This window comes from Echiichthys vipera, assembly GCF_963691815.1.
Source record: "Echiichthys vipera genome assembly, chromosome: 10".
Classification (NCBI taxonomy): Eukaryota; Metazoa; Chordata; class Actinopteri; order Perciformes; family Trachinidae; genus Echiichthys; species Echiichthys vipera.
Genome location: NC_139835.1, coordinates 17209864 through 17224035, shown reverse-complemented (window position 1 = coordinate 17224035; position 14172 = coordinate 17209864). Strand labels below are relative to the sequence as shown.

The window sequence follows — 14172 nt, the reverse complement described above, 5'->3', positions numbered from 1 at the left end:
TACAGGTGTTTTAAAGTTATTTAAAGATCTTTCTTATCATAGAACACTTTCAGTAAAATCTCCTATGGCAAAGTAAGAGCAAAACTGCATAGCTGCATGAGTTGTTTTTTTTTTTCAGTACTTAATGTTTACCAAAAGGAAAACTATGAGCTGATGGTTAATGAGTCAGCGGTTCCAGTCTGAGCACTAGTTATTATGGTTAATCAAAGGATGTTAATAATGTATGCGGGCGGAGGTTACTTGCCTTCCTCACTGTCGCTCTCGATCTGTGTGTGTGTGGCATAACGTGGAGTCTGTCTTCTTGTCCTGCACAGGTCACATACTGTATGTAATCTGTGGTCTAGACATCCTGTGGTTGACTGTGTACACCTTGTTTGTCAGTCTGTCCTGGCTCAACACTCGCAACTTCTAATTTTGTGACACCAAATTTATGAAAAGAACATTTTGTCTTTGTTTTAATTAACAGATTTATGTCTCTATGCTTTGGTTTCAAGACTGTTAATAAAATAAGCACAGCCGTTCACTGACTAAATACCTCCTCTGCTGTTTTCGCGTACAGTTTCATCCAGAGACTACACACATTCCTAATTCACCTGGAACACACGTTTAGAGAAGTTTTCCTAATAAAAGAAATTGTTAAAACTTCCACCCACGACAGAAGAACACAGTGAGGGAGTCTTCCTTAAGTTCCCTTACAAGCCACGGGACAAGGAGGGAGCATGTCTCAAAATGGCTGCGGTAGATATGGCTAGAGAGGAGGCTGCCACCCAGCTGTTCACAAACAAGAACCAGGCTAACATAGGCAATGTGACACTGGAGCCTGCAGACAGACTCTGTACTGAGTAGTGTTTGTTAATGTCTGAGGGGATGCTCAGCCACCATGTATATGTCAGAGAGAGAGTCCACGGTCATCCAGCCCCCGGTTTAGTGCTTCCCATCAGTGATGCCGGAAGACCACACCTCAGACTAAAAACAAAGTTCGTAAAAAGAAACCTTGGTTATCTATATTAGTAACATGAGGGACATCTTTTGGCTTCAAAAAAAAATCCCTCATCTCACCGGCAAAGTGGCTGGCACACATTTAAGAGACCAAATGGTGAGAGAAAATTGTAGGGCAAAAGTAAGCCCGTTGAGTGTTTTAGTGTTTAACTAATGCTACTGCCTTCAAAGAACAGCCTGTGGTTAATTCTGACTCACATATGAACAAAGATGAAACTTTTCCATTTCTGAGCCCACAAAAAAAACCTGCTAGATTATTCCTGAGCAACAAAGGAGTGTGTGTGTGTGTGTGTGTGTGTGTGTGTGTGTGTGTGTGTGTGTGTGTGTGTGTGTGTGTGTGTGTGTGTGTGTGTGTGTGTGTTTGTGTGTGTGTGTGTGTGTGTGTGGGGCTGTTATGAATGCACCGTCAAAGGCTAGCTTTTTCTGAGAGAGAACTTTATGATTACAATTTTATATTTGCCCAGTTACCAATAAAAACAGCTTTTGTTTGGACAAACAACTGTCCATCAAAAGCCCATTTTTTTGTTCTGACAAATAACTGCCCAACCACCTGTGGTTAATGTTTATTGAGGGATGCCTTCCCATAACAGTAAAAATTCCACATGTTAAACCCCTGAAGGCATCTGAAAGAGAAATAATATAGACAACAGGGAAGGAATCCTTGCAATGTCAGCTGCAATATTTAACTGTATCAAAACAGAGAGTGAAATATACAATATAGAAAACATACGAGAGATTACAAAAAGCAATTCAGTCCCCCTCCTGAAGGGAATTGAGCATGCAGGTTTTACTCTGTCACAGTTGTGGTGCTTTAAATTTCAAGAACCAAATTCCTACAAACAGAAAAACAAAATCCTGCTTTGTAACCAATTTGCTGTTGTCTAACACTCGGGAAGCAATCACTGTTTAACGTCAAAACACCCGAGAAACTGCAGAGACAGCATGTACCAGTCACCAGCAGCTGAGGCAACAGTGTTTTATTGGTTTCTCTCTCTATCACAAACATAAAAACAAACCATTAGTTTGTGGATGCGTCCTCTACATGATGAACATTCCCTTTATACTTCACTTTATCTTCCTGATATAAATTAGGTTCTCCTGATCATAAATTGCCTCTTTAAAAATTGCATTATAGACTAAAAAAGACAGCAAATCGGTAACACCTTCTTGTCTAAGTCTGCTTATCCTCAGTTGCTTTTCATTATATATTTTTTGTCCAAAGAGAAAAATACACACCCTGCTATGGGAAACCATGATGATGATACAAGTAAAGTGACCACATGTTCACACTTCAGCTGTAAGCCATGCTATATTTGAAAAGAACGCCAAAAAAACTTTAAAAAAAGGGGGACTTTGGTGCTGATGCACTTGCTGTCAAAAGTCTGATTTGTAAATGAAAACTGTCAGCATAAAAACTGCACCAATCCTAATCTTCTCCCTCATGTTTTACTGATTTGACTAATCTTACTTCTTTGGCTCTTGACAAATCTGAAAATCTTATGTCACTGCTGTCAGCATGCCGTACATGGCAACGATTGTCCAAGTAGATACACTGCTGGGAAATTAAATCAGGACAATAGAGTTGACACTTCTTTTCTGTGCTGGAAGGTCAACAACAGGACTGTTGCCTACTGTCCGGCCAGGTGTACGAGTCGCTTCGGTCTGCACCACCAAACAAACACACGCAGCCATGAACTATATCTGTTCATGGCTGCGTGTGTGTGTGTGTGTGTGTTTGATAAACAGCTGAAACTGTTATCAGCCTCAAAGAGTGCGTGGTAATGCATGTTAGTGTGATTAACACCGTGTCACCCACAACAGACAGACAACTGTCTGGCAGCTGCCCCAAGCTACAAGCTCATAGAGTGGTAAGCCCCAGTTGGGGGGCCTTCTGAGGCATTACCCAACACACACAGTCATCCACAGTATTTAAAGATGAGTCAAGGATGCTGTTTCCATGGGTCACATCATGAAGAGATACTTACTGAAAATACTCTGAGGACAGAAGTGACAGTAAGAAGCAGTATACTTTATGTGAGGCCTCTTTGAGATAAAAAAAAAAAGCTCTACTTCATTTTCACCAGTAAAAATTAGTTAAAAAACAGCCAAAAACTAATTTATTTCGGCCTGGGATCGGCTCCAGCCCCCCCGCGACCCCGACCCCGGGATAAGCGGTTGAAGATGAATGAATGAATGATATTAACTTCCATTCACTTGTAAAGGCCGCTAAAAAAGAACCAATTAAGGAAATGTGACTTAATTATACAGGATGTGGACTGTCATGGCCTACTATGCCCTGTCTGCATGTGTTTTCACGCTGGACCTCACATAGAGAAATTAAGACTGAAAAATAAACAGGTGGTCTGAAAGGGAACGTTTTCTACCTTGGTTTGATGTTCTGAAGCTACACAGCACTGTTATGAACAGGGTATCTTTGCTTATAATTATTATAGGCGTACTACTGTTACTTCAGAACACTGTTGTTGAAGAATATTTGCATCAAGAAGAAAATAGGATGCAATACACACAAACTTGCCTTATGACAAGACACTGTCCTATATCAATTCTACCTACTTAGAACAAGCTATTTACTTTTTAATGAACTACAAGCCAGACACTGCTGTGAATTAATAGGAAGTCACAGGTGAAACTCCCCGTAAAATCTAAGGGGCCCGGATCCTCAAAGAGAATACCAATTAAAACACTGTTTGGTTCTTTACAATATAATTATCTTCTTGTGCCTTTGGGTCCCAAATCTATTAACTCCAGTGAGGCCTGCTTGCAATGGAAGTTCTCTCAAAAAATGTTGACATCAAAGGCAACAGGCCACAGTAAACTAGCATCCCACTTCCGGAGTGGCAGACCATTAAAAGAAAAAAAAAAAAGAGTACTTAAAAGGGATTAAAAAGGCCAATTCCAAACAGATTTCTTACAGACTGAGTCTAGAGAAGGCAAGCGAGAAGGAGGAGGAGTAGAAAGGATCTAGGAGGAGCGCATGATGGAGAGACTAAATTAGCAAATTGTGTGTTTTTGTGGTCCTGGCAATGGGGAGATCCCAAAGGAGAGCTAATGACTGTAGTGGTATCTGGCATAGGGGCCAAGTTTCCTTGACTGCTTTAAATTTTCCTCCAGTCCATAGCCACCATGTCATGAGCAACATATGCTGAGCTATCTTGCAATTATATAATTATCAAGGTCTTTCCTCCCACTGATTTCCATTATATGTTGCTTTTAAAGTGACTTTGTACTTCTGTTCCTTCCGAAAGAAGACAAGTCTGTACAGTCTGACCCAGAAAAATGCAAGCAACACTGAAAAACAATGGGGTTGACTGATAAACACAATTTTAAATTATCTGTAAAAATCAAAATCTGACAACACGCTTTTAAGCAAAATAGAATACTAATACTCAGGTATGGAACTGTAAAACATTGCCCCAAAGCTGACAAAAATCTCGAACATAAAACTGATGCTGGATCAACCAAATTTACAAATCCCTAACCATGATTCACACACCATTAGACATTTAATTTAAAAAAAACGTTTTTTTGTCAAACCATTCTGGATTAAAATTAAATCTTTATTTAAGCCTTGCAGAAGGTGCAGTGAATATTTTATGTCCAATATGGTACTATCTTGTCTAGACCATTAAATATACTGCAGTCAGTGTACCCAATATGATTAGCATGGCACTCCCCATTAGGGCTTCTGCACAAAAGAATGTCATTTCAGATTCCAGGAAGGACCTGGATTTACATACACATTAAGCTAAGAACTTATTGAAACGCATTTGATTCCTGGCTAAGAAATATAACAAACTCTAACTGTTAATATGAAATTTAATAGTGTGTGTAACTCATCAAAATCTTGATAAAGATCTATCTTGTTCTATGAATATGTCTTTTTATTGCAGGCTATTACAGGGGATTTGCAGACAAACACATAAGAAATGATACATATTTCAAAAAACTTTGAGGCTGAAAATAAAAAGATATGAAGTAGAGATTTGTGCCCCATACAGGAACAACAGTGGGGGCAAAGCAACCACTGCTAGCTCTGTTGTTTCTCTGTGACCTCTCATCTGTCTTAAGAGCCCTAAACAACGGAGAGGAGTGGCTAGATTTTATTGTCCCAGCATGAGAAAGGGAGACAGAGCTCCTTTAGCTTGATGGATGGGGTCCAACTGGGAGAGTGAGGCTGGGATAAAGGAGCCGTATCCCGCCATAAAACTCTGCTGCTCCTGGCCTTCACGTACACAGAGCGTCCTGCATTTAAGTGTGTATGTGTGGGGTGTGGGTGTCTGGGTAACAGGGAAGCTATGTTATCAGTGATTCATACACGCCCGACAGGTTGCAACAACTTGATATAAAACGATACAAGCACACAATACTCTGTTCTCCATTTTACCTCTACTAGAGAGCAGTGGAGGTGGCGGGAGGTGATCTTTTGCCTTAAAATACTGTTGAGTGAAACAATCACATCAGACAGAGGGCAGAAAGAGCACAACTGTGAGAAATGAATCTACTGTATTCAGTAGCTGTCTGAACCAGACTACCTGTTAAAACCAGTCCTGAGGTGATAAATCAAGCCCAGGCCAGTAGATGCAGTTTAAGTATAAATGGGCATATGCTATGTAAACACAGATCAGTGGAAGGGGCTGTTATTTGAACAAGAGACTAGTCAACAAGGAATGGCTGAGTGTAAGTCATGTTTAGTCATGTTAGAAAAAAATACTACAGATTTCTAAAGGAAAGGAAAACATCTGTTGAGACACAATGGCCAAGTTGTCTCTACAGTCAAAATTATATTGAAAAGGGATGGAGCTGTGTAGCTGGAGCTGGGCTGGTTCTGGGTTGCTGTGAGCCTGCACAGAGAACAGGCCTGTTGTTGTTCCCAATTGTGGTGCAAAGCTACATGTTAAACAAAAGCACCAATAACCTTTTCATGTACTGTAGAAAATGCTTTATTAAAATTCCATTAGTTAAGGTCCTGGTGCATACAAGCGTATCTAAACAGAACACCACCTCCATTGATGAGACCGTCATTCATGTCTCATCAATGCATGTTACTAATTCAACTTCTTCCCCGGAGTTGTTTGTGCTTTGTCGTCTCGCAGGTCTCTGCTGTTCGTGGTGGTGCCTGCTGCCGTGGTCCTGCATGACGCTTCCTGCTACTATTATAATCTATAACCTTAGCTGTGCTTGTTTCTACTATTCTGCTGTATTAACTGCCATAACATATGAGTCATATTCACATTACTATAGATATTATTATAGTTACTGGAAGTGTGTCTGTCTCTGTCTTTGTGTCTCTACAGGGGAATTGTTGGGTCTATGTTAATCATAAATAAGTCATAGAGTGTGGTCTTTACCTTGTTTGTAAAGTGTCCTGATATAACTTTTGTTATGATTTGGCACTATAAATAAAATTGAATTGAATTGAATTTAATTTAATTTAATTTAATCAAACTACCTGGCTGCATATAAGCACTAATTTGGTCTCAGTTATAAAGCAATGGATTTTTGTTTTGTTTAGAGTATACAACAAACTTGTAATATTTTTACTTGCACGTGCAACACATTTTCCAGCTCTTACTGTGGGTATTTAAATATGTCAATCACTTAAATACCACACAGCGCTCTTCAAAGATAACGTGTCACAGGCAGAAGTGGTAAGGCTAAATTGTTGGCCATTTTTTTTCAGGCAATTGCTACAAATGGTGGTTTAGATGACATTATGTTATCCAAGGGCACACTTGAGATTTAGCATGGATTTAATGCTTTCATCTCAACTTTCTCTTGAGTTTACTTTATCTAACTCACTTCAGCCTTCCCAATCTGAATTTTACTAAGGAGAGTGCCCATGAAAGACACCACATAAAGTTTGCATATTCAGAATCAGATTCATTAACACTGAAAGTGAGATGATCAAAAGTGTACATCTGTCTATGGAAAAGGGTTTATGTCTACACATTTGGCATTTGTTCCATGAAACCTAGCTTGCTGTTTTTCCTTCTTATCTTTCACATACCTGAATCCTTCTTGCTCCCCTTGCCTCCATCTCTGTTCTTCTTCAGCACTGCCTTGAACATGACAGGATTCCTGGAAGCCTCTCTGTAAGGCTTCTGGGAGAAAAGAAAACAAATCAGATTCAGTCACTCAAAGCTATGACAAGACTGTCACTCGTACAAAACCGTGGAAATTATCCAGCAATACAAACTAGTCTATTTCTATTCATGGGACAGAACGGAGGCCATTTCCTCTATTTACCTGCCAATAAGAAAACAATTCAAACCCAGAACTAACCAAATGATACAAAATGTGTCCTCGAAAACCTAACATAGCAATGGAAAAACAGCGTATATCCGCATTTCATACTGCTTAGCTGGCACCCGCCTGGGAGTTTTCCCACAGTGCTCCAATTCCTGCAGGTCATCAGTGGAGGGGCGCATGGAAAGAATGCTCTAATATTTAAACAGAAAAGGACACGTTCTGCTATCTTGTTATGCAGGAAAACACTGTTGAATGCCCTGAATTCCACATGTAATTGATGCTGTGTAGGTGAACTTGGGTGTTTGCAACTGCTTTCCATGGCCGTTCCCAAGCTAGTGTGCATTTTGAATCCTTCGAGTTAAATGGTATAACATGAACTCAAGGTCCAGCCTGGATATGACTGGGTGTGCTTGTTTACTTTGGAATTATTTATAATCTTATGTAGTTGTCCAGTGGTAAAACTACTTTACTTAACTAAACACAGCAGCAGTTAAAACAGTTTTTGGTTTCTAACCCTCTAAACACATTATACGTTTCTAACCTACTATATTAATAGCACTATAGCAATCTTTTCGGAGAGAAAATAATGGTTTCAACCAAATAAGGGAATGCTTTTTTGCAAACAAAACAAACAGTCCCTGCACTGAGTTCTCAACCCCAGAACCAAGGCTTTAAATATCTAGGTCCGCTCACTGCTGCTGGGAGAGAGACTATTGATCTGCCCTTTTTCATTCTTGATGGTGTCAGATGAAACATTGTGAAGCAGAGCCTCCACTGAATCCGTTATGGGTGATGAAGGTATTAGGGGAAAATCCCTGATGAGCCTCTGCACCTCAACTCAGCCTTGAGTGCACAAAAATTAACTTTTCATGAGGTTTCACTCCATCAAGATAAACTGTAAATCAAGATTATAATGCTGTTTCAAGGCAAAACATGCTTACTTTGCTAGAGTTTCATTCTAAAGTATCCAGGGAAAACATGCACAAAGCAACCCATCACACACTACAATCCCAATTTAATTTTCAAATAATATAAGCTAACATCAATGTCCTTTAATCAGTCGGTACTGACAATTGATATGATTTAAAGCTGCCAAATATAAATCCAATATTCCAACCATAACATCCACCCTGAGAGGCTTCATACTGCAATTCTAGGTCTGATAGATTCAATCCATCATCCTCTCTCCTGAGATGATTTAATAGAGTTTTTTTTCTATGGAATAACTGGTTTCAATGGGGGGGGGGGGGGGGCAATTTAGGCACACACACGCCATCAGATCAGGAAGTTTGGAGGCTTTCAGTGTAACCGTGACCTTGCCTTCTTCTCTCTCAAATAAAATCCTTCCAAAAAGTCAAGTCCTGTCCCAAGTAACACCTGAACTTGATATGTAAGACTTTCATAAAAAAAAAAGATGATGCCAAAGTGTCTGTTCAGTAGACTTAGGTAGTCTTATTATTGCATAGAAATGTGGGCCATTACTGATAAATATTATTATTATTATTATTATTATTATTATTATTATTATTATTACTACTACTACATACTGATGATGACAGACAGTTGGAAATATCTTGAGGAAGTGACTACAGTCACCTGAAGGATGCCAGGCAATTTGTGCAGTACTGCTCAGGACTCATCCTTCTCTTTGCCCGCTACAATTCAAAACCATTTCCACTAGCCCTTGTTTTTGCCAATGCGACATTTCTACCCGACTGATCCAGTTTCAACCCCTTCTTCCCATCATGTGAGGTAGATGAACAGTGTCTCAGAAACACTCCTTCCTATTTAACACAACAGCACTACTCAGACATTCAGCGTGTCAACATTATGTACAGAATAAATATAGACATCATTCAAAATATTAGGTGTAATTCGATACACTGCATTATGCCATTGCAACAACATAATTAAGCCCTAATGAGTCGACATGTGTGTAGCCAACTATTTATAAAATCTAGTTTAATTCTCAGATAAAACTAATACAAAATCAATATAATGGCACTATATAGCCAATACAATCAATTAAATTAAATAATTTCCCCCTGAGGATTATTAAAGTATTTCGGATTCTGATTCTGATTCTGAAATTAGCAGAATATCAGGGTATACAGAGAAACTCTGAACAAGGCTTTTTAAGAGAAATGTTTTTGTGATTTAATCTAAATGATAGTCATGTCAGTATGGTTTGTTTTGAGTCTATTCTGATTAAATATTGATGTTATATCAGGGAGGTCAGATAAAGTACAGAGCATTACTTTGGGATTCAGTGTAATGCTCAAGAATGCACAGGTGTCTGAACAAAGAGTACAACAAGCAAAAGGTAAACGCCAGGTGTGATGCAGTAAAAAACTGTGCCTATCTGTAGGGCAGCACTTCAGTATACAGTAGTTTATCATGGTTTAGCACATTGGCCTAATCTGTGGAGCTACTGAACAGCTGTGTGGGAGCTGGCTGCTCATCTCCACAGTAACAATAAACATCACACAGGTTAACTCAAAGGAAATGAGAAACGCCCTCTTGAAACTCAAAAAGCCAACATGACAAAATTCTTCCATCCCCCTCCCACATCACAGCCACCAGACACACACAGTTAGTACACTCTGACAATCAGACACCACATCTTCAGTCATCATCTACAGGTATCACTTTGTGTGTGTATGTGTGTGGGGGGGTGGGGGATTATTACTTGAATGAAAGCCAAACTTGTCTTATAATGGTTTTGTCAATTTCATTGATGACATAGTGATCAAAATATGTATTGTAAAGAGTCTTTTGGTTCCTGGGAGCCACAACATAGAACCAGTGCTACATAACAGTGTGAATATTTTCCCCACAAGACACTGACACATTATTGCTAATTGAACAGACAACTGTGACACTAGGTTGCAATAGCTAAAACAACCTTTTTTTTCTCTGTTGTTCTTAAAAAGAACACCAGCGAGTTTGTCGCCAAGTCTGGCAACTTCCCAAATCTTCATCCATCCTAGAGAGAAATGTAGCGACTGTTTCTGGTGTTATTGGAGACTTGTGTGGTTCTTTGGACACTCCGATGCACGAATCACTCCGTAGTTAGTGTCCTTAACGAGCAGCGAGTGCTGCTGTGAGCCCCTTCCCCATCCCAAAGCACTCACAGGCGGTCACTTTCTCTTGATTTAGGGACTTTTCAGACCTTCTTAGCAACTTTATTTATAAAAAGCGACTAGAGACCAATTTAGCGACGTAGACCATCAGGGAAAAGGGAAAAATATATGGTCAGTAAAATTCATACCCATGCATGCCGCTCAGAGTCTCTCTCCTCACACAGCAACACTGTTGTTGTTATGTGACGCTGCAGGGTTTAAGACCTTTAGCCTCCGGCTCGGCTTGCATGTGTGCAGCATGGTGCCCTGTAGCTGCCAGCGAGTGAGAGTCAGTGAGAGTCAGAGTAGCAGAGCAAGCAGCGGCAGACAGGTATAGCCGTAGCACAGGGCGCCCCACACCCATCCCGCGAGCGCGACTGTGTGGATCGTTGGCTAGAGAACAGAGAGCGAACTGCGGGCCGAATGACAACATGAAACCAGAGTTTGCCCGGTCATTCAAATCCCAAGTGTGGGATAACCTCGGATTCCAGGTTAATGATGAACATGCACAATCAAAGGCACAGTCCAGGTGTTACTATCACCGTTACTGTGAAAAAACCAAGCTGTGAAAACCAAGCTCCCAACACTATTTCAACAATCCCTACGGGCCAAATGTCATAACCTAAGTTAATAGTGCAGTTGCAAATATTTGAGAACTATTATATTTATTGGAAAATTGCAGCAGTATTTTTTTTAATATTTGTTATACATTTTATTTGTATGTTTCATACTGACAGCTAGAACTCTTTAACTGTTGTGTTTAATTGTTTACTTCAAAACTGAGGTACGTACCAACCGTGACTTTAGTGTACCGTTACATCCCTAGTTGCACCCTGTGTTGTCAGTCACATAAGCTAAAAAGCTTGTGTTTGTTTTTGATGCAACATGATCAATACAATGCCGTTGACATTTTATTACTGATTGTAGCTATACTGTGAAATGACAAACATTACAGACATGACAGTGGGTATCAGTTTCACCTTATACGCTGCAGAATCCTTAATAATAAAAACCCTGTTAACATGTTGTGATTTTTCCCTGTAGAGGCAAGTCTAACTATCTTCATTCAGTCTTCTCTATTCATGAATACATTATTTGAAACAGGCGTGAGGACAATATGTGTTGATGTTGCCTAAGCCTTAGGCTGTTTTTATTGGAGGTAGATGTAAGGAAATGTGGATCCAACAATATCAAAGGCACCACAATCAACATTAAATGCAGCTAGGCTTAAGCTGTGGTGGGGATATAACTGTGACCATTGTAAGGAAGACTCCTCAGAGAGGAGTCATGGACTGTATGGTATGCAGCAAGAGTGGCATCAAGATTCCTCGAGCCCTCAAAGTCAGGTCCATCCCAGTGCTTTTAAGCTGTTTGGATATCAACCTCAAAGCATGACCCCTTAGAAGGGGCCTCTCAATATTAAAACAGAGCAGTGAAAGTCCCACAGTGGCTCAAAGGCTCATGGGCCTTTGTGGACACACACAGGCTGAAAGGACAAAATAGACTCAATATTCAGATTTGTTCCATGCAAGACCACAAGAACAAGCAGAAGCACCAGAGGATGGTACTCTCTGTTGATGTCAATAGACCTACAACCTAGTCATCAAAAGTCCTCAACAGGGTTCAAAATGCCCCAAGCAACCGAAGGAACAAACAGCTAAGACTGTATCAGTGTATTTGGGCAATAACATGTAAGATTAAGGATACTTCCAGACAGCTGGCATTTTCAACCAGTATGTCAGCTCTATGACCTTCACATGTGGACCGTCTGTTACCTTGCAACAGCTCAAGGCAACAATAAAAAAGGACTCCAGCCCATTGTACAATGAAGAGATGGTTTCCTTTCACAGAAGAGAAATTGGAAACCAGGGTGGTTAAGGGGCGCCTTGGGTTATCAACATGTATGTTTTTCCAGGTCATTCCCAACTTGATAGAGTTCAAATCCATACAGGTTGTGAGGAAGAAAAGACCGTCACCTGCACAATGCTGACGTGACATGTGGTTAATGGGGCCATCTAGCTATACTACAGTCATCTGAGAAGACAGCTATATATAGAACGGAAATAGGATTGTTTGACCCCATGGCCTCTAGCAGGGAAGCATTTCACATACAATGGTGGTTGGTGAGTTAGAACCTGCTTTGTCCTCTGTAAGGTGGTACATAATACAAAGAGCAACCTTATGCCGAAAACACACCAAGCAGAAGCAAAGTTTTGCTTGCCACAATAATTACATTTTGTGTCCAGGAGATGAAGAAATTCTTTGTAAACATAGGTCAACATGTCACAGGACTTGCTGATTGGCTGCGGGTATTCTCTAGCTGCACTTCGGCGCTAAAAGTTCCCAAACTTTTAGTTAGGGTGCACTTTGCCACAGACCGCGGCCAGCCGAGGTCAAAGCCCCGCCCTTTGCCACTGCTTTGTGTGTTTTCTGCGTTAAGCTCAGATCAACTTCACCGCTTTCCAGGATTTCAGCAAACATATTTTTTCGCCCTGTGCGTTCATCTCTGGCCTGTTGTAGCGCCATGCCAGCTCTCTCCATCAACAGATTCTACATGAATAATCACTCTGAGATTTCCACACTGTTGTCATAGCAACATGGAAATTCTCACCATGGGCTGACCCTCAAGTTTGTTAATCAAACACTGCCTCAAAGTGATCAGATATTTTTAAAAACACTCCATAATTATCTATTCTTTTGTTGTCCATTCACTGAGTGCAGGAAACAGGCCCGGCCTGGCCGGTGAGTTCAAGTGGTACATAAACAATAGGAAGTTAGCTAACAAACCCTTAAAGGAGGAAGTGTGGGGAGTAGGTATGGAGGACAGCATAGTCTCAGTGTCGGCCATTGTAAGCAAAGATTGTTTTTCACACTCATGAATGGAAGGGAAATAACAAAAGAACAGACGTTTTAATGTAACTAGTTTACTGGTTTGAAGTGCTTCCCACCTCAGAGCCTATGAGAAGCAGGTTTTCATCTTATAATGAGCAGAAAAGGGAATTGTCTTGGAATGCCAATAGCTGACCTGTAAAAGTAAAGACAATGTTTAACTTGGAAATATAATACTACACCAAACTTGTATTGACAGGTCGGCAGCTAAAACCCAGAAACAGATCATACAGGCATGTCTAGTTGCTAAACATTTCTATTACATTTCAGTAGTTTTCCCAAAAAGCTGTAAAGTACTTTCCACCAAAACATGACGTAGAAACAACAGTCTACCTAGTAAAACAGTACTGAAACTTTAAAAATAGAGGTAACTATGTTGGCAGGCAAAATTGCACAAGAATATGTATTTAAAACTATATTTTAAGAAATTTTGTAAGCAATAAAAGACGTCTGGCAAACAGCAACTTTATGCTTTAGTTTTAGAAGTAAAGTAAACTGTCAAATATCTTGAAAACACATGCCTCACACTGAGAAACACTGGTTACGTACCATTTTAATATGTAAACCAGCAAGCGCTCTGTAGTTTGCATTTGCATGAAAAGCCTGAAAGACTGATTAAATGCTGCACACTAGGAATGTAACGATACTTGAGACAGTAAATCCGCAAAGACAACAGACCAGACGAAAACTGTGTGCAAATATTGCACGAGAGTGATGAACTACACAAACGGCTCAACCAACATGATGCAGCGACACCGCAGTGAGAAGCTCTGGTCACCGCTGCCGGACCGCAAAAGCTAAACTAAAAGGCCAAACCGCACTGACAAGACGATTTACAACCCCGCTCACCAAATCGAGTGCAATGAACCAAATATAAGGTTATTCAAAACTA

At 40.2% G+C, this 14172-nt stretch overlaps 1 protein-coding gene across 2 annotated transcripts in view; it reads right to left on the bottom strand.

Annotated features, from left to right (window-relative positions):
• The window catches only part of LOC310952955 (protein TANC1-like), a 101004-nt gene that overhangs the window by 82514 nt on the left and 4318 nt on the right, over positions 1-14172 (bottom strand). For both annotated transcript variants that reach the window (XM_083921816.1, XM_083921817.1), the window contains exon 2: positions 7028-7121. In XM_083921816.1, coding sequence (XP_083777942.1) covers positions 7028-7088 — 61 coding nt within the window. In that variant the 5' untranslated portion in view covers positions 7089-7121. The remainder of the gene's footprint in view (positions 1-7027; positions 7122-14172) is intronic.